Below are 21932 nucleotides of genomic sequence, written 5' to 3'. Positions count from 1 at the left end.
GAGCAAAATACATAATGAAAAACAGCATAACACTTCATATGTAACATTAATTAATATTAGTCAGGAAATTACTGATAAAAACACGTAACAGTTAAATATTTTGATTGTGATGAGTAAGTATGATAATTGCACAAATCTTTCAAACTGAAATTCAAATTATCCGAACTAATGAGTTCTGGAAGCTATTCGGAAGTGCAGAAATTCGGATAATTAAGTCAATCATAACAAAAAGTTGTTTGATTAATAATAAAAGTTTGTTTAATAAAATGTTAGACTTAATGTGCGTAAAGTGATTTCTTTGGACAAAATATGAGAATAGTAGCTGCAGCCACGAAATTAGTAAAATACCGTGTTAGAATTATTAAAATAGAAACTTCAAAAATAAAAACTGAACGTAAAATTTGAAAGTTAGTTTAAATAAGAATTTCAAGAAAATTTTATTTTTACGAACGAATAAATACAATTTACATTTCAGTATTTCAATTTTCATTTTTCGTTTTTATTTCCTGACATCGATCTGAATATTTGGCAATCTGGATTACTGAAGTTCGGATAATTGGAGTTACACTGCATTTCGATTTTGCTTTTTACGTAGCGAACTAGGAAACGTAAGTTTTGTACAGCATTTTCGTCAGCTAAGGAAAATAGTTATATTAGAAATAATAATACATCACCTTTGGTGCGAGCAGCCCCGGATTCAATTCCCGGTAGGGACACTCGGTCGAAAAAGTGTAAAAGCTTTTTCAGGCTAATCATCCTGAGTGAGGTTTCCGCGGACTTCCCTCATTCATGCTAGATAAAAGTCGGGATGGTACCTAACAATGGCTTCAGGCCGCTTCCATTCTTTTTCTTCCTTTCCAAATTCCGAAGCAGTGTGACCGCCGAGGGACGTCATTTCTCACATGCAACGGGCTACAATGGCCATAGATGCCGAAAATCCAGAAATCTAACTTTTACTCAAATGAACAAATAAAAATAAACTGTTTGTATATCACAAAAAAAAAACATAAGCAAAGTAAAAAAAATCACAATGTATTTTGTACACGTACGTATTTTTACATATACTGTACATGCAAAACAAAGTTAAAGTAAAAATACGTATTTTTAAAAAAGCACTAACTTGGTCATTCTACAGACGATTTAAGGCATAGTTTGTTTTGAATATACCCATATGGAGCTTTTCATGTTGACTTTGTAATACAGTGAAACCTCTCTAAAGCGGACAGCCGTGGGGAATCAAAAATTGTCCGCTATAGAGAGGTGTCCGCCTTAAAGAGGTTTCAATATTTTCTTACGTAAATTAGTAAATAAGGTAATATGCAATTAGAAAAAAAATATTTTTGCATGAATCATGTATTCACGAATATTACCAAAATGTTACTGTACGTGCATTATCCTTCGCCATCCAATACTTTATGTTATAGGCACAACATGCAAATAAGATGTTATAGTTCTCTGCACTTTACATTTATCATTACTTACTAGGTTTTCAGTATGTCGCTTAATTTGTGGGTTAATTGCACTACATTAGTGTCTTTTTTGAGACAATATGCATACCCGCAGGCAAAAAATAATGAACATTTCTGCTTGGTTAGACATTCCAGCGGGAAGTAGAATAATGTGTCATCCCAAAATTCGGGCAACTGCCAATCACTTTTGTGTCTAAAATAACTTGGATGGGAGTGAAATGTAAGCAAAAAACATGAGAGTGTTGTTAAACAGAGAAGCTTCGTCTGGGTTACTGAGCAGACAGTTGAGGAGGCAAAATGTTGTCACAATACTTCCTTGGTGACACATATATGAATTACTAAAGATGTACTTTTACAGTATTTTTCAACTTGTTTCTAGAGAATGTCCGTAGTACGGAGGTAAATAATACCTATAAAAGACAGAAAAGACTGTCCGTGTCCGTACTAGAGTGTCCGCTTTAGAGAGGTTTGACAATATGTTTTTTTCTTATTGCAGTGTTTGGGGATCACAAAATATGTCCGTTACGGGAGGTGTCCGCTTTATAGAGGTGTCCGTTAGTAGAGGTTTCACTGTACTCAAGGTGACCAGACGTCCCGGTTTAGCCGGGACAGTCCCTTTTTTCCAACAGTTTTCCCGTTTTTTTTCTGATTCTCGAACGGGACGCCTAAATGTCCCGTTTTTAAGTAAAAATGACCTAGGTGTCCCGTAATTATTATTCAAAATATAAATTGTCAATGCAAATTCTCCCTTCTGTACCAACACTCGTTGCCAAGGTTCAGCCGTGAACTTCAGAATTTTCAAATGGGAATTGAGTGTTCGTGGTTCAAGTGAGAATTGAGTGGGAATTCTTAGTGTTCAACTAGTTAAAATAATTATTGGGTAGAACTTGCAATCGGGAACCATTATTTGTTGTGTGGTACACGCAAAGTTAGAAACGGTGTGTTTATCACTCTTACTTGTGTATTTTGTAAATTGAGAACATTGCTGAGTCCCAAAATGCAATCTGGAAGTCAGATATCCTCCCCTCCGTAGCCGATTCGTATGCGTCCCGTTTTCGCAAGTGAAAATTCTGGTCACCTTGACTGTACTATCAAGAAACGGGAATCGGAATGACAGAGTTCATGAAATAAATCCTTCATTTTTATGATAAATTAAAAAAAAACTAATTTCACACAAATGTTAATTTACTAATTGATATTGTAGCTAAATGCTACTCGGATCCAGTTAGTTTTCTGTTTTAAACGTTTTACACCGATACCTAAGCCTCTGTTCGATATAAACAGTTTCTAGGTATCTGTTCTTCAAGAACACGATGTGGTGATTCATAAACCTTCTAAATATCATCATTGAAAAATTTTGACTTTATAAACACTGCTTAAAATTATGTAATGGCGAGAACTTGTAATCATAACTACCGAAGACAGTTGCTGAAATGATACAGAAGCAAAAAAAGCATTTATTTTCAAAATTTTCAAAAAATATCGTATTTTAAGCAGTATAGTAATCGCTATCCATGTTTTTCGTTATTGAAAACTATCTAAGTAAATGAATGTGGTCTTTATTTAAGCATTAAAAAAAATTGGGAAAAGGGTATAAATTTCAATTCCTTGTAACTTTATTTATTCAAGGCCTACTTTGAATTGTATTGCAATGTCAGTTTCACTCCCGTTATTATTGTTGTAGAGACCTTCAAAATTTGGGTGTTTGTGATGAAGCGCCTTTAATTTACAAGGAATAATGCGTGTGGCATTTTAAGTTTTCGTTTGAATTAATAATTTGACATTGTATCATTTGGAAAAAAAAAAACTTTGTTAGGTTGGTAGTACTGTTAATCTAGTGTTATTGCAGTCTATATTTGCACAGCAAAAATTCAGCTGTAAATTTTCAGTCTTTTCTAGTTTATAATTTTTACGTCTATTGAAAACCATCTACGTGATTGGATGAGATATTTAGCTAAGCAGTTTCTCGAAATAAAACTTTTTGGACAAAGTAAAATTTTCAATTCCCGATAGTTTTGTTGACATTTACACAAAATACGTCAAATCACAGTAATAGTATTTGATACTAAGGTTTATAAGTTCAATTCAACTTATGCCTTCGGTGCAAGCGGTCCCGGGTTCGATTCCTGGTGGGGGCATTCAGTCGATGCCTGAAAGTGCAAAAAGCTTTTTCAGGCCAGCCATCCTCAATGAAGTTTTCCTGGGTTTTTCTCATTCACACCAGGCAAATGCCAGGATGGTACCTACTTACAGGTCCCAGGCCGCTTCCTTTCCTTAATCAATCCTTTCTTCCTTCCCTTTCTCCGGATAGTGTGCTCGCCGAGGGACGTCATCCCTCAAAACGTGACGGGCAAAGCCCAGAAATCTAAATCCTATATCACTTCAACTTATGATATGACTGCTCAACTATTTTCAAGTTCACTAAATTGTTAGGAACATTAATACAGACAAAACATCGAACCATTTCGAAGAGAATCCTCGAAATGAAACTCAGAACTACTTAGAGATAACTGTATACTGTATAGATGATTATCACTCACCTAAAATCACGAAATTATTTACGATACACTAATCTTTCGCCGCTGCACATAGCTTGTTCACTTGTAAGACCAACAAATAATTAGTCAAAAATAGCAGGTAACTGATACTAGTAAGAACAGTCAAATAGTCAGAGAAAGAAAAGCTTTCTAATCAAGAATATGAAATTTAAATCAGCATCAATTGTATTCCAGTAAAAAAATATTAGAACTAGAAACTTCGAACCCTTCCACATGTCATATCCCAAAACACAACATGATCGCATGATCAATCTTTGAACTATCAGTTGTGTCCAAGTGCACCTCTCAAGTACTCAACTGCATGATTACCACGCAAAGGATGTTTACTTCAAACGTGTCAGATAAAATCAGCAATATCATTCATAATAGCTAACTTTATTAAATATATTACATAAACTTTTATCAAGATTTATTTCCATTTCCATGAAGCTCAAGTCAGAATGAAATCACTGCCAAACATGAAAGAAATTATATTTTTAGATCATGTAAAACTACGGAATTAATCTATCGTTTTTAGGTGGGAGAAAATGCATATGAAAGAATGAAAGCAACACTTAGAAATAGAATAAAATTTGAAGTAATTTGTAAGTTGCCCTTCCCGCTGGTTAGTAAGCGTGCCTTCGATTCACGGTAGGAGAGAATTTAACCCATTACCTTTAACTGTAGGTCCATGTTTTATATGGCCTCGATTATGAAAGGGAAGCTAAACATCTACAAACAATCAACAACTTTTCCAAGTTGCATTGGATCAGCAAAATACTTTAATTAGATAAAAGCATATACTTTGTAAACTGTTTTAAAAATCGACGGAATTTATACTTTTTTTTTTTAAAAAAAAAAAAGGAAATTAAAAATAAATCACTAATTTAAAATTGTGCATTTTCGACTTAAATCGCAGGGAAAAAATATTTTTAAAAATATCCAGTACAAAGAAAAGACATGCCATGTACAGTTTGTAACACAAAATGTTTGCAGGACACTTGTGCAATATTACACATATTTAAATGCAATTAATATAGTTGAATAGTTAACCTCTAATAGCAAAGCTGGAAAGGGTATATAAAATTAAAAGCAAATTCAATACGCATGGTCAATTCGATCAACAGAAAACAATTCATAAATGCACATTGCTTAAATTCAAGCCATTCTTGTCCCTGAAGACACGCGTCAAAACGTTGAAGCTTGTGTGCTATGGTATGTTGTCTACTACAGTATTTCCAGTCAAGTAAGCCACCAAGGCCATCAGTACTATAGAAATCAAAATATCGTGCATATCAAGGACTAAATACGAAAGTATGTAGAAACACATCACTTGATATGAAAGACATATGAAGTAACGCTTCTAAAAAGTTAGATTACTGAAATTACTTAAACAACACGAGAGAAAATAAATCAATTAAGAAATAATACATGAATCGCATACGCGATATTGTTTCATGCCTGTGTTGTATGTACCTTCAAGCAATATAGAAGCAATAAAGCTGAACAAATGTAGTTGGAAAACAAAGAAGGAATTGCATAAGTAAGTACTGAATTTTCTTGAAACAAGCCATACAACATTGACGTTTCATGACATTACAATATTGACTGTGCATCATTTTACTATCATAAAGACAATTTGTAGAAAGTTGATAATGAAAATTAAATTATATATAAAAATTTTTCGCTAGGAACTATGAGAGTAAAACATTTAATAAGAAATTTAAACTAAATAAATTTACTCACGAAAAAGGTTCTACATTGTTGACTCCACAGTAATATTAGCCTCAACAAGATAGAGATTTATCTTTCCTTCTGTAACAGAACAGGTATATACGCAGGAATTTACACCGGAAAGGGCCTAAAACTTTTAGGAGGGGGGGTCCAAATTCAACACGAGGATAAATAATAAAATTTCAAAAATCACCCTTAAAATTAGACTAAATTTACAGAAAATTCGGGATTTAAGGGGGAATCCGGACCTCCAGGACCCACCTCCTGAGTACGTCCCTGTAACAGAACATATTACATTATTTACTTTTCAATGTAACCTCATCCTGCAATAATATACTTCCATAAGCATTTCATTAACGTTCGGATACCAGAAGCGCTGATTTCTCAACTAAATCGCTTCATCACTTTACTTAGTCACATTCACCTCTTAGTAACGATGATATCCAAGTAACTCCTTTAAAGGCTCAAACAAATTAAACTCACTTAAAGCAAGATCCGGACATTAAGAAGGGCATAACACTAACCTTCAGACGCGTGTTCCTGTAATATGGAATATGGTGAACAGTAAGTGCTGCTATGTTGGTATCCACATCCAACGTGCATTAACTTCTCAGAATTATAGGTAGACATGAATTATGTTCAGTTTTCACAGAAATTGTTCCGCAAGTTAGCGACATAGATATATCTGTCGATTTACAAAGATCAAACATTCCACCTTCTGAATGTTTACGGGAACGACTGCAGTGAGCAATGAACTTCCTCTGCTGCAATCTCTTACACTGAGATATACCGGTACCGTTTACACCATTCCGATTATTTACTACGGATAAGAAAAAATGAAATGAAATTTTTGAGTTTTACGTCCCACGGTTATGCCCGTTAGGCTAAAGGAGACGGTGATGATGAGAAATGAATGAAATGGTGGAATGAAGAAAGTGGGAGGAAACGGGAGAACTCCAGGGAAACCCATGCACACGGTGTTTGTCCACCACAAAGTTCATAAAAGTCTCACCACTAAAGTGTACCTGAAGTGATCCGAAATTTCATTCGACTTAACGCCTTCATTTACAAGAAATTTCACAACACGTCGGGAAGTTCTGGCAAAAGTTGAATAAGACTGGCATGCATGAAGTCATGATAGTATCAATGACCTAAACATAGATCACCAATGTTAAACAATTTGGAGAAAACAAATTACAAAAAGAAGCTCGTCGTCTGGGAAAGACATGATCTAATTCAAAGAATTTACTCGATCGACTGAAACTAAGAAACTCGTCATTTCTAAAACGGTTGATGATGAGTGTTTGAATTATCAAAATGTACTAAAGTAAAATATACTTAATTTATGCACTCTCTCGAAAGTACCAAAAATATGTTTCTACGGACTGTTAATATGTAAAATTCCGTAAAACTTTGTCTACCGCGTGAAGATAAAATATACATAATTCATTTATTAGATTACACATAAAAAATTATTTCTTTATATCAGAAAATGTTCACCAAACAATAATCAGGCAGGTACGATTTTACATTATTTCACATCATGCATCGTTTAATTTCAATTTTTGCATATCAATAGACGTCTTTGAGTTAGATTTTAGTGCTTATTTTACTGCCTGTTTCTGGACTTAAGTAGCTTTTTGCCTGCCTACTTTCAACGTTTTTAGTGCCTAACCATCCTGTAATAAACGCAAACGTCCCTATATAAACTAATATATATATATATATATAAACAATCAATTAGAACTTTTAATTAAGCAAGTGTACAGCGGACTGAAAGCTTTGGGAAACCACTTAAACTCATAAAAGAACATCACAAAATAAGTGTGAAACAAACGGTCCTGCTGTAAAGTAGAAACCACTTATATACCTACTGCGGAATCAAGGAATATACTTAACGACATTCTTGTAAAGATGGACGAAATAAAAATCGAGAAAGTGAGCAAAACACTACATCAAGACTTGTTCCAATGAAATGTCTATGTTAACTCAAATAAGGGAAGTTAATCCTTTCCCTAGGGAGGAAATATCAGCGTCATAGTACACGACTTCGGTTACTCGAGTTTGCACTATGTTGGCAGTAATATCACGCTCTTGTATAAAGTCGGACGAATGTCTAATCGAGTAGGCTGAATCTAAGAATAGGTTTTCTCTAAATACTATAAAATGCGAATTTTCTAATATACATACACAAATGTCAACTGACTCATTTCACTTCCGGCGAGTCATCAAATCACAACTTCCACCATACACTTTCGCATATGACACATTATCATTGTTTTCTCTAGGGATATCATCCTGCCCTGCTTGAGCTGAATTCGGTCCACTGCCAATAAACCTTCGATCACAATTACACAGGTATGAAAAAAAAAAGTGACCGTTATATTGGGATAAGAGTTCTAACACTCTATTCATTCTAGTAGTTAACAATCAGAAGAAAGAAATACCCTTCTTTGGCATTTTGAAAGAAGATACTCTGATTCCTTATATCTGCACTTGTATATAAAGCTAAGAAGCAGTATTGTAAATCAGCTAAAAGGGATTTCAATATGAGGTTCAATATTAGTGTGATTTCAGCAAGCAAAGATCACTCTCTGTAAAGTCTGTCATTTCCCTATAAATACTTCTAAATTATTGTCCTAAATCATGTTAGGACGACTTCACTCTAATATTAGGAGCTTAATTTACATTTGAAATACTTTTGTCACAGACTTAACAGATCATACATGTCCAACAAATTCGTCAGGAAGCAGGTATGGTACGTTTTGGAGAAATCTCATTACGTAGAAACAACATATTTTTGATTACAACAAACCTAAAACCAGAAACAAGTGAGTTTCAGAGGCCTAGAGGAACATTAAGGATCTGTGAGCTGGAGACGCGGAAAGTAATATAGAAGTGATAAAATACAATTTACTGTTTCTTTTGATTTCTTTCTTTCTTTCTTCTTCTTCTTTTTTTTTTAATCTCATGTTGATAAGCTGGATTCGTTCATGTTTGTATATAGAACGAGGAGCAGCAAAGAATTACATATTATCGTCCATAAAATTCGGCGTTTTCTTTTTTAGTTTTTTTTCTTTTTCGAATGAATACATTGGTATAACAGAATATAAAGATTCTCAACGTTTTACAGCGATACTTCCATCGAAATATTACAAGTAGCTCTATTCATTAAGCTACAGTACCCTAAAAAATAGGATAAATTTTATGAAAAAAGTGACAGTTCTCTAAGGATTAAAAACATCTTTTCAAAGTTTTAACGAACTACTACACAAATCTGCCCTACTTTGAACTTGTTGATAAAATTAAATTCTATATGCGGTGTCCTGATTTACTTGTGTTAGTGAATGTAATATACTCATTCAAAAACTTTACTATTTCATTCTTGCTCAAGCGAACAAATCCTAATTTGAAAACGATCACAGAAGCATTTTTGAGAGAAAATTTTACATTCTTAATATATAAAAATAATAAAATACAATCCCAGTACTTACACGACTATCTCGGTTTCACATTGTGTTAAAACATCAACACCGTGATGTGAATCGTCCATGAAAAAGTTTCCTGAAGATATATGTAGTTGACTTTCGGTACTAGTTACGTGATCTAACATCTTTACATACGCACTCTCTCCTCTGAACCACTCCCTGATGTCTTTGTGTCCTTGCGGTTGCACTAACCAAAATACGGTGTCCGGGCGCAATGTTTATATACAGAACAGGTGGATAATTTTAGCAAAGTAAAGCTGCCTTTTCCCTTTGTTTTTCAACAGTAGTCAAGTGATACAAACTCTACATACGTGAGCGCCAGTCAGCTGATTCGGATACGGTTGGCTATATAGGTAGTGTGGTACACAACAGAATTCCTTAAGACAACGTAGTCCTAGGTCAGAACGAAACAAACTTATTTTCCTTTTTATCTATAAAAGATGCGTAGTCTTCTTGTCTCAGTAAGCAACATGAAATGAAGCTTCGAGTATTTTGTGAAAAGAATCAGATCATTAAGAAATGAAATGAAATCTTTGAGTTTTATCTGTCATGGGTATGCCGACTAGGCTAAAGGAGACGGTGATTATGAGAAATGAATGAAATAGTGGAATGAAGAACGGGGAGGAAACGGGAAAACCCCGAGGAAACCCATGCACTCGGTGTTTGTCCACCACAAAAGCAGATTATTAAGAGATCACCATACACATTATACATAATAGTGGACCAAGTGATTCTTATAGATGTTTAGCACTGCGTAAGTAGACTGTTCATTACAATTGCTCAGAGAAAGATTCATCTCTGATGCGACATGTTCGATCTCACGCCATAAGCATGGTGGACACTATACACTATGTTCATGGGTTCTCTTTGTCTCCTTCCACATTCTCTTCCTCCGATTCTTTCGTGATAATTCATTTTCATTATCACCCACCTCCTTGAACACACACAGCACAATTGTGGAATATTGATTTACGGATTTTATTTTCTTCTTCTTCTTTTTTTTTCAAACTCGCCGGATTTGTATGCAAGTAAGAATTCTTGCACGACGGGGTAATTCCAGATTTTAACCCCGTGGAACGAGATGGGGCCTATTAGGAAATAAATAAAACTTTTATCATGTACAGTATATTATAATATATATATATATATATATATATATATATATATATATATATATATATATATATATATATATATATATATATATATATATATATATATATATCATAAATACTGTTACAAATTTTGAAGTGGCGCTGTAGGCATCCGGAATGGCACAGTGCTGCTATCTGTGTATAAAGCGGAAGATGCATGTAGTGTGTGTTTGACTGTTCATGACATACGTTGATACTGAGTTCTGATGGAGTGGGGCGATTACGAACATCGTGTAGCAGTAATTACACTACACAAGGTCGGGAAGAAAGTAGGTGAGATTTTCAACCTCCTGAAACCCCTGCAAATCAGCAAGAGAATCGTATATCGCGTCATACAGCGATACACCGAGACTGGAACGGCAGCTGACCGCGCAAGGAGTGGCAGACCACGAACGGTACGAACCCCGCAGGTCCAGAAAACAGTCGCAGCAAGAGTTCGGAGAAATCCTATTCGGACACAAAGTGTGACGGCTGCTGAGATGAACATCAGCGTATACTCAGGAGTGACCTACATCTACGGGCGTATAAGAGGCGGACTGGTCACTTTCTGACCCAAACATTAATGTCGCAGAGGGTCCTTAAATCAAAGAGACTGTTGCGACGTTACGCCAACAATCTGCACAGAAAGATTCTGTTCACTGACGAAAAGATGTCATAATTGAGCAGGCCTACAACGCCCAAAATGACCGTGTGTATGCCACGTCATCTACTGCAGATGCTGAGGCAGCTCGAAGGGTTCAGAGGGCACAACATCCTGCCTCAGTGACGGTTTGGTGGAGAGTGAGCTACTCAGGCACAACCCAGCTGTATTTTTGTGAACAAGGTGTTAAAACATCTGCCAAGGTGTACCAGGACACAGTTCTAACATCTATAGTGAAACCACTATCTGCTACCACGTTCCCTGGAGAAAGGTGGACCACCTTCCAGCAGGATTCCGCTCCAGGCCACAAAGCGAAAACAACCCAGGAGTGGCTGGCACGGAACGTCCCCGACTTCATTTTTACCGCTGACTGGCCTTCTAGCAAGCCCGGACCTTAACCCGTTGGACTACAAACTTTAAGAAATCCTTCAGGCAAAGGTCTGCCATAAACGGCATCCATCTGTCGTCAGTCTGAAACAATCTTTGACCCGAAAAATGAAAATGAAATCTTTAAGTTTAACGTCCCACGGTTTTACCGGTTAGGCTAAAGGAGACGGTGATAATGAGAAATTAGTGAAATGGTGGAATGAAGAAAGTGGGAGGAAACGGGAGAACCCCGAGAAAACCCACGACCACGGTGTTTGTCCACCAATCTTTGACCCGAGCAGTGAACAATTTTCCCATGTACGTGGTGCGTAATGCCACTGACCAGTGGCCGGACAGACTTCGTGCCTGCATGAAGGCCAAGGGGGTACATTCCGAAAAATGAGTCTGCGTCAGGTGTACAACATATCAATGTAAAATATGACCAAAATAAATTGCCTTGGTGTTAATACTCTGTTATTCACATTCAAACTTGTAACAGTATTTATGATATTATATATATATATATATATATATATATATATATATATATATATATATATATATATATATATATATATATATATATATATATATATATATATATATATATATATATATATAAATCCTGAAACGATATGAAATTGGGAGCTTAAACCCACCTCCCCTTAACGAAATTCTGTGTACGCTTGGCAGCGTGCAAATGAGAGAATAAACAGAATTGGAAGTTCTTTAAGCCGAAAGGATCGAGAGGAACATTACAGTATTTCACGCAGAGGTGGCTCTGTAATGTAGTCACAAAGTCGCCTTCCTAATTAATACAAAAATATTAACAAGAAATAATTATGGATATTTATTCCAGTATAGGAGTGAGGAGCGATCGAAATTTTTAACATTACTTTAGCATTGAGTTTGCAACCCTGATCGACGTCAAAGAGATTTGGTAACATGTGAACAGAGGGTAACATCAAGCATTGTGACTTACGCTGTGTTCTAGCTTAGCTCTTTCTCACGTTGGCTTGTCTAAGAGAACAGCGTTTTAAATCCTGTTCTTAAATACAAGCGAATCACACTTTTAACGTAAGAAGGAGGATTTTGCCCTTCATGTCTGTGCAAGTTTTGTGCGTTCCAGTCCACACGATGCAGATTGGCATTAGAGGAAAGAAGGACTTGCTGGCTGTATGAAGAAAGGTTAAATGCTTTCTTAACGCACTTTAGGATTTCTGAATTAAATAATGTGTGTAATGTACTGTATGATATTTTTATTTATTTTGCTGCAAACATTTAGAAAACGAATGAATATTCTTGAGCATTATTTTAAATTGATTTACCTCTGAAATTTTATAGTGAAACCAAGCATGCGAAATAGGTAGCGTAGGATTAAGATGGAAAACACTTACTAATAAATTCGGTCCCTCAGACATGAGAAATATCATGCATATTTTGGAACTTTCTCGTGGGTATAGAGTTAACAAATACCTCTTTCACGTGGAATACGGTTTGACTCCTAGCAGGAGCACATGCGATTCAGATTCAACGTTAAACCGTAGGTCTACATCTTGGCGCTGAAAACGAAAGATCGAATGAATTCTCATTTGCTTTCTAAACTACTGAAATCGAATGAATACTTGAATTTCAATGCACCATGAAAATATTTTCGTTTCTCCATTTTAGAAGTTAATAAATACTATGAATATACTTGAAATAAGGCTAGTTAATGTTATTACTTTTTTTTGTATCCAGTTCAAATTGAATTGTTAATAATCACGTATGTTAATGGGCGTGCAACCACGCGATTTTTACAGAATTAACTGAGAAATTCATTTTGACAAAATAGTTTGAGCAATGTTAGAAACATTAATTATTTTCCACTTCTTGAATAGCTTGCATTCATTGTGCTGAATAGAGTACTTAAAATTAAGTACAATAAACCTGTAGCATACATAATGGATGCTGATTATGCAATGTCAAATTCGCGGTTTCTTCTGTAATTATCTCACATCAGAACATAAAGAATGCCTTCAAAGCAAAAAATCACTAGAAGTCCCCAAGGCAGGGATTGATTTTATAAAGAAGGGGTACAAACTAGGTTTCTCTGTTATTGCCAATGTGACTTCCCTCTTGTAGAACTCTGGACCCGCCACTGATTTCATGCCATATTATAATACACCTAAAATCGGGCTCTAATCTAACTGTATCACCAGCATTTAACAAAGAAAGAATCCAATGAGGAGACACCAATCAGATCTCATTGCCCTGAACAAAATAATACGGGTGACTGTAAAACCTCACGTGTAACTTAGTTTTCGAGAAAATGAAAAACTATTTTTTGTACACCTAGAAATTGATGCTGTACGAAAACTATGCCACTTGTTTAGATGAAACGGATACTGAACTAGCCTATACCCTCGTTAAGCTCTCCATTATGTTATTAGCGAGGCGATAGCACATAGTACAGTTAATGAGATACAGCCTAAAAGTATAATTAACTTTAACAAATTTCAATTCCTGTTTCAATAAAATGCTGTCCAAAGATAAGATATATCAGTCGATAGATCAGATCGAGCTGAACAAAATAACATGGTTTAGAGTAAATTCGCATCCGTAGTTCGCATTCGCATCTAGAAAATCGAAGAAAATCAAACAAATTTTGTGATGCTAAAAAAATGTGTCGTTCGCTGCAATTAATGTTAATAATAGATAGTTTTGTGTTGCTGGAAGACACTGTTATTTATGTGCTGTTTATATGTAGTAAAAAAAAAATGTTAATTAACAGACTGCACCTACTATCTCTTCCCAACAGTGATACTTCCTTCAAGGGCACACACTTGTAATATTGTAATTTTCATAGTGTAATCAATTTTACAGGTGTGCAAGGGAACAAATTTGCCAAACAGGCCATACAACTCTAGTTTTCAAAGGAGATTCATTTCATTATTATATTTTCCACATACAAATGTAAATGGGATTGATACACATCTGATTTCAGGAATATAGAAGCTAAGCTACTGACCCATTCATATATTAATGAACAACCTGTTTTGAAATTCCTCAGTATTACACAGTACGTATTTCTCACGATTAAAAATTGCAATCTTCGTCTTAAAATATAATCGAAATGAGAACCTTGATTTAAAAGGTATTAATTACAAGCGGTATGTGCGTAAATAGTAACTATCACTGTCAGGAAAGCCAAACTACAATTTGCTTTTTAACAGTGTATTTTGCTTCATATACAGAACATAAATAATTTCTTCCATCAATATAAAATTGACAATTATTGGCTATGACCGATGTACTTTGTAGCGCTACATTTTTCTTTCTCTAATCTTCTCGAAATCTACGCATCATAATCTAACTTCAAGAATCCTTAATTAAATAGAAATTAAAATTTAAGAGTTAATTACAATTTTAGACTATAACTCACTCTATGGCCTATGGAACCCGGAGATTCAATGCCGCGTTCACAAAAGCTAGCCACTGACTTCTGTCTTTAGTAAACTGGATCCAGTTTCTACTTTGTATTCCTATTTCTGTGAGATTCATCTTAATATTGTCCTCCTATCTGCCTAGGTCTTCCTAATGGTCGTTTTCCGATTGGTCTTCCAGTTAAGACTTTGAAAGCGTTCCTTCCTACTTTCTTCCATCCTGGCTACATGACCTGCCCACCTGAGCCTTCTAGATTTGATAACCCTAACAATATTTGGTAAACCGTACAAATTTTGTAGTTTCTTGCTATGAAGTTTCCGCCATCCCCCATTCCCGTTTCTCTTGGGTCCGAATATTCGTTAGACTATATCTAAATAAATATATATTAAGTATACCGGTACTAGGTACTGCCGTCTTGTTAGGATCATAATGAAAACCTTAATGAAGATACATTTACGTTAGTCTCTCACATCAATTTAATAGGCATAGCTGTCTAACAAACCTAGAGTCAGTTTTAGGTTTACAAATTAATTATTTTTCCGATCGTATCGAAAACTACGCATGAGGTTTTTAAACTCATAGATATCATTCATCTAAAAGAGGTCTGCCTATCGATGTCTCATTTTTTCTCATTAAATGCTAATAATAATATTGTACAATTATAATGAAATTTTACTGCATCTAAACTTACCTGTGAATACCGCAGACAAACCAAAAGCCAACTGACTCACATCAATGTCTGGAGATCTTAACAAATACAATGAGAACAATAGGAGTCGCGTCATTTTCAAATTTACTTTGATGTAAGTAGCTTTTACCCATAACCTGGCACGTGCTTTTGTTATGTAATCACTGGAGTAATTAATAGCTCTGAAAAGTCTTTGATATCAAGGTCAGGGCACTTTCCCCCTCCTTAATTTCACTTGATTTCTAATTCTTTTATTGAATCATTTATAAGAACCGAAAAGCAAAATGGACTGAGCAAATTGTAACAGCAAATGGAAAACGGGCGCCATTATCATGAAATTGATCGATAGGAAAAGATAATGACTCTTTGAGAATATATTACACTTATTGATCGAAATTTAGGTTTTCAGAACTGAAGCTGCACGGGAATTTTATTACGATTATTCCTATTCTATGTAATCATATATTCCGTATTTCGAATGTTCCGCACAAAGCAAAAGACGATAAATAACCCAAACTAGTATACAGGAGCTAGAATTAGCACAAAGAATCCAATTAAGTAAATTTACTCTCTAGTCTTCAATGCATACTTCCACAGATTCCTTTTATTGCGCTACAAAATACTTCAGAGCTAGTCGAAATTTGCGACTGAATTTCGCTCTGTTACGCGTGCGATTAAAACAATGACCGCCATCTATGCTTGTACACTCATGTCCAAAATTATTGTCGCATGTCTATAAATATGTTGTAGGAATATAATTTGATAACGAATTCTCCCGGTATTTCTTATAATGTTAGTATGTGTATACGTAATCGGCAAAGACATGTATGTGTCAAATTTCGTGTCAAAAGACCAGTAAATAAGAACAATAAAACGAAAATAAAACTTTATTGTCCATTTAGCAACATTTTGTTTTACTCATTCTAACTTTCTTATTTATAATGCTTTTCCTATGAAATTTACCACAAATATACATTTTCCGATTATACACATAGTATCTGTAAACTCATTATCAAATTATATTCTTACAAGACAGTTATAGATATGCGACAATCATTTTGGACATGAGTGTACATCCGTCGGTTCGATGTTAGCATACGCTGTCTACGTGCTATCGGTCGAGTGCAATCTGCAAGTATGCTTTATAGGACGTCATGGTAATCAAATGACAGGCGTAATGGTGTAGGGCGCCATTGGGGACAACCTTACCAGTAATCGCTACATTAGGGAAGTTTTAGAGGCTATGTTCATAGCCTACCATTCATTCACACAATTCTGGACTCAAACTTCAGTAAATTAAAGCCTAGTCACATATATTCCGGAATGTGCTAGCCTTGAACTACGGTAGCGCTACTTTCCTCGTCTGCACGGTCACCTGATATATATCCCATCGAACATGTGTGGGACATGGTTGGTCGCCATCTTGTTCGTCACGGCTGTCCAACAGGTAATATCGATGTCTTGTGGAGTCGCATACAACTAGCGTAACAGACGATTCCTCAGGAACGCACCCAATGCCTGATTGATTCGATACTATAACGTATCAAGGCCAATAGCGTCATTTAAAGCTTTACTCTATCGACATTAATAGTTCCACGTTTTTCATTAGCACATTACTGTATTCTTGATTAAAATGTATATGTATCAAACTCACAGGAGATAACTGCCGAAGGAGGAGGATAGAGGCTTCGACTGCAGTGACGAAGGATAGAGGCTTCGACTGCAACAAGTGGAGGTTTCGTACCATGGGTGCCCACAGGAGATTTTAGAGTGCAGGCTGTACCCGTATTATTATTTAGGGGCATAAGTTTTCATTGAAAATAGCAAAATCAAAGTGGAGAATGGTAAATTTCGGGGAAGAATTCCAAATTTGGGGCAGAATACTAAATTCGAGGAGAGATTGATTCCCTTGCATCAATGTCATACTGACTTATCATGGTTAAAGTTGATGAACATTTCTAAAATTATAGTAATTTCTGTCTAGTCATATAACAAATATGTTGTATAAATTGCATTCCACTCTCACGCATATTCCTTGGTTTTGCAATTTGCAAACAGACCAATACAACCTCACGTGTTAATATTAGTCACGATTAAGTCAAATTTTCAGTTAAATTGGTGATGAAGCCTATGAAGTCGCAGAGCAATGGCTAATCTCGTAAAAAGTTTCATACAACACATCGATATAGATAAGATTACAAGTTTAATTTTCACATACAGGCTTTCAAATAAAATGTTTCTAGAAAACCTACGTGTTTTATCAAACTATCGCTGAATATAAATTGACATACTTCCTTTTTATTATTTACTTATTATACACACGTTTGAGTCAAGTACTGAAAATAGTACTGTGATTTGTCAAACTTCGTATTCTGACAAAACACTTAGTGCTCATTGACGCCGAAAAGAAAAAGTCTTTAATAGTAACGTTATCAAAAAACTTTTGCTGAGTTTTTCTCAAACCAAGCAAAATGTAGATACTTCCTTTTACCTTTGGGTGGCCCCAGGTCTGATGGATCATGGATCTGACTATCACTGACTCTTCCGAGTCACGAAGTTCGTGATCCATTCCATCACTGGGAACTTGATAAATGTGGTTATTAGATATCGCCGCGTCCAGCCTATTCCGATAGATGAGAAATCTACTGGGAGGTAGATAATGTGACGATACCCGCGATGTTATTCAGGAAGTGGAATAGTGGTTTTTAATGTTGTCCACGAGACGATAAATTACACGTTACGAATACGAGACGAGAGTTAGGAGAAGAAGTACCTTCTTAAAATTCGGGACGAGGAACATGACGTGAAATCTCCTGAGTCTTGTGGGCAACACTAATGATTTTTAAAAAACTTCTATAATCAAGACTTGATTTGAAGTGTGAAGGGACTCCTTTCTAGTTCTGGTTGGACTATGTAGAGAAGACTTGGTATCAGAAACAAACCGAATTACTGCCTCGTTTCCTTCAGGGTAATAAATAGCCTTTGTTATTGGTCTAATGGCTAGCATGCCTTCTTCAATAACCTACTTCAAAAGAAACACTAAACTTCAATCAATTAACCAATTTCCATGGTAATAATTATAGCGTTACAGTATCCCTCGCATATGAAACACAAACTTGTATATTAACGTGGAATCCAAACCATATCTACTCATGTCAGAGAAAATAGAAACCATTATTATTTTAACGAATTTTTACGAGAGTTAACAGCAATTAATTCAAACTGTTTTGAAATCTATCTCATCGAATAAACAAATCAACAATCTTTAGTTAAAAGTAGCATGGAGCTGATTTATATCTGCTACAATATTCTAGCACGACGCGCGAGACCTGGTTTCGATTCCCGGTGGGAGATCATGTGGTGGTGTGGAGCTAGTGTGGACTGTAGGTCTACGTCTCATATAACCTCACTGCAGAATGGGACGCTATACTCCAAATCAATCAATCAGTATTCTAGGCTCAACACTTATTTTACACATGTGAAGCACTATTTCGGTTATAATTATTACAACAAATAATGGTATTATTCACTATTTGATAACATACTGTCTTAGCGCAGTATTATTATATTTTGGGGGAAACCTTCTTTGTAACCACCCCATTTTCATAATACTGGGTTTTAAACTTAACTGAGAGCTCCTTCGTGGCTAAGTGGTAAGCGCACTAGCCTTTGACGTGGAAGGGCCGGGTTCGATTCCCAGCAGGAGCTCGGATCTCATGTTAAGCTGTATGTCCACATTTCATATAGCCTCGTTGCTGGAAGAGACGCTAAACTGCAAATCAAATCAAACTTAACTGTAGTATCGCAATTTTAAAATACAACTTACTAGTACTTGGGAAACACTATCAAATATTTAATGATTTCAAGCTTTTAGACATTGATGAGTGATATCGTGTAAATAATATGATATACTTTACTGAACAATGCTCAATATCTGGAAACTGTTGGTCATTATAATTCACGGTATTTTGTAAAAATAAGCGAATTATGAATCAAAATTATAACGGTGCAGTGACTTCTGAGCGCCGGGTTCGATTTCCAGTGAAAGAGCCTTGAAATTTGAGCATATTATGGTGTAGGTCCACGTCTCATGTTCACTCGGTATTGAAAAGGGCCGCTAAACTTCAAGAAATACGCAAAACAATTATAATAGTGTTCACCCAAAATAGTTTTAAAATTGTGAAAAATGAACGATTTCAAAATATATCTCAATATATCTACTCTGTTCTTAAATACTGAATATATCAAACAGAATAAATTACAGTATTCAAATAAGCTGTCTAACTATCCAAAACTCATTAGCAGAAGGAAAACCACATTTTCTAAAAACAACAATGTTAATGATATCCTAGTATTGATCTAGTGTAGTGTTATATACTATATACAGTGCATGACAATTTTCTCCCCTACAATCCATTTCTGGATCCGCATTGAGTATACTTAATCCACTACAAAGACAAAGACAAATGGAACACTTACGGCCATGTTCCTGAACGTGTACGACGTTTTGTTTTCGCTTCTGCCTCACAACACTCTATAGTGTAGGCATCTTCCGAACAAGTACACAAATCATTAGACTCACGCAATCGCGAAAGGTTCACATCCGATCCCATCCACAAATTTCTTGGAGGTGAATCTGCCTGTAGCCACAACATAGCACGTGTTTTCAACTACTGTCTTCCTATTCACACTTTATACACAACAATTCATGATTAATTTAAAAGATAAGATAGTATTTTCAACTGCAAACTTACAGAAACAATGCGCTTTTCTAACTCAGCACTTTTTCTTTAAAAAAAGAAAAAAAGTACAAAACACGCACAAACACACTGTTCTGATTTTTTATTTATACACATCCGAATGCATACCGAAGAAGGAAAATTAACAGAGAACGAAAGAAAGAGAAAAAAAATAATGGTGCAACAGGCCCACTCAGACAGTTCTTGAAAACGCAAGCAACACAAAAAGTATGAACACATTCATTTAAAAAATACACGAAGCCTTTCTCGTCTGTCACGTTTCAGTAGCCTGCCGAAGGCACCTTATGGATAGAGAATGCCACACAAGCTAACCTTGAAGTCGTGTATGATCTCAAGACAACTTACTTCCGATTGATTCTTCCATACCATTTATAAGCTAGAAGCATAACAGATAAGTCATGAACACTAACAAAACATAAATTCCACCGTGATAGCTGATTGCACGTTAAATTAAAACTGTAGAAATTATACTGAAAGACCAAAGTTTACAAACAATTTGGAACCAACAAAAAAGTTAAAACAAGAATTCTAGGAATGATAAAAAAATATGTATAAGATTATTGCGATCTTGACCAAGAATTTTAGAAATGATCCAAAAAATTCATCAAAAGATCGCGATCTTGGTCAATAATTAGTTTTGGATCAGGGGCCACAAAATTTCTGAACGGACCCTAAATCGAGTTTTTTTTTTTTTAAATGGAATAAGCACATCATACTGAGTTAAGTGATAGTTTGGTTTGGCTACACTATATGTAGTTCCCCAGATATAAGGCGTACAAGAAAATATTTGATTGAATGAAAGATATTGGATTTTTGGATCAGGGGCCACAAAATTCTTGAATTGTCTCTAAAAAGAGTATTCTCTTTTTTTTTTTCGGAATAAGCACATCATACTGACTTGTGAGTTAAGTGACAGTTGGGTTTCGCTACACTATATCTGCCGAGTCGCGACAAAACGCTGTAACTTGAGTTACATTGTTTTGTCGCTATAAGCATTTTTAATTTCCCGCCACCGATATTTATGTACACGAGGCCCAGCATTGAGCTGAGTCAAATACTTTTGAAAATATACCAAAGAGAATTTCGATGTAAGTAGGAAATTAGCCGGTATGTAACGACTTTACGGCTCTTTTTCTCAAAACTGCTTCGCCAAAGTTACAGCGTTTTGTCGTGACAGGGCAGATATGTAGTGCTCCAGATATAAGGCGTACAAGAAAATTTTTGCCTGAAATATATTGGATTTTTTGACCCAAAAAAAAAAAAAGAATTTATTTCAATTTTCAATTTAAAAAAATAAAAATGAAATGAAATGAAATCTTTCAGTTTAACGTCCCATGATTATGCCCTTTAGGCTAAGGGACATGAATGATTAAGGCAGGTGAATGATGATGAAAGAATCGGTGAAATGGGAATGTGGGAGGAAACACGAGTGCCTCGAGAAAACACATGGACACGATGTTGTCCACTACAAACTCACCTGGGGGCCGCGGTGGCTCAGTGGTAGAGCGTTCACCTCTGGTGCTAGGGGTCCCGGGTTCGATCCCAGCCCCCGCCAAGTGAACTTTGTGGTGGACAAACACCGTGTGCGTGGGTTTTCTCGGGGTTCTCCCGTTTCCTCCAACTTTATTCATTCCAGCATTTCATTCATTACTCATCATCACCGTCTCCTT

At 35.6% G+C, this 21932-nt stretch overlaps 1 protein-coding gene across 7 annotated transcripts in view; it reads right to left on the bottom strand.

Annotated features, from left to right (window-relative positions):
- LOC145668748 (NAD kinase-like) overlaps positions 1-21932 on the bottom strand; it is a 304700-nt gene that overhangs the window by 64563 nt on the left and 218205 nt on the right. Inside the window, exon 1 of one of the 7 annotated variants that reach the window (XM_081736880.1) lies at positions 19982-20497. The exons of 4 other annotated variants lie outside the window; for them this stretch is intronic. In XM_081736880.1, the coding sequence (XP_081593006.1) occupies positions 19982-20157 (176 nt within the window). In that variant the 5' untranslated portion in view covers positions 20158-20497. Of the gene's footprint in view, positions 1-4009; positions 4143-19981; positions 20498-21932 lie in introns of those variants that run through there. 2 more of the 7 variants (XM_081736879.1, XM_081736888.1) reach the window with 2 other exon arrangements.

The sequence above is a fragment of the Thermobia domestica genome, chromosome 13 (genome assembly GCF_964235325.1).
Source record: "Thermobia domestica chromosome 13, izTheDome1.hap1.1, whole genome shotgun sequence".
Classification (NCBI taxonomy): Eukaryota; Metazoa; Arthropoda; class Insecta; order Zygentoma; family Lepismatidae; genus Thermobia; species Thermobia domestica.
The sequence above is the reverse complement of the archived record's forward strand: the minus strand, read 5'-3'. Positions and strand labels throughout refer to the sequence as shown.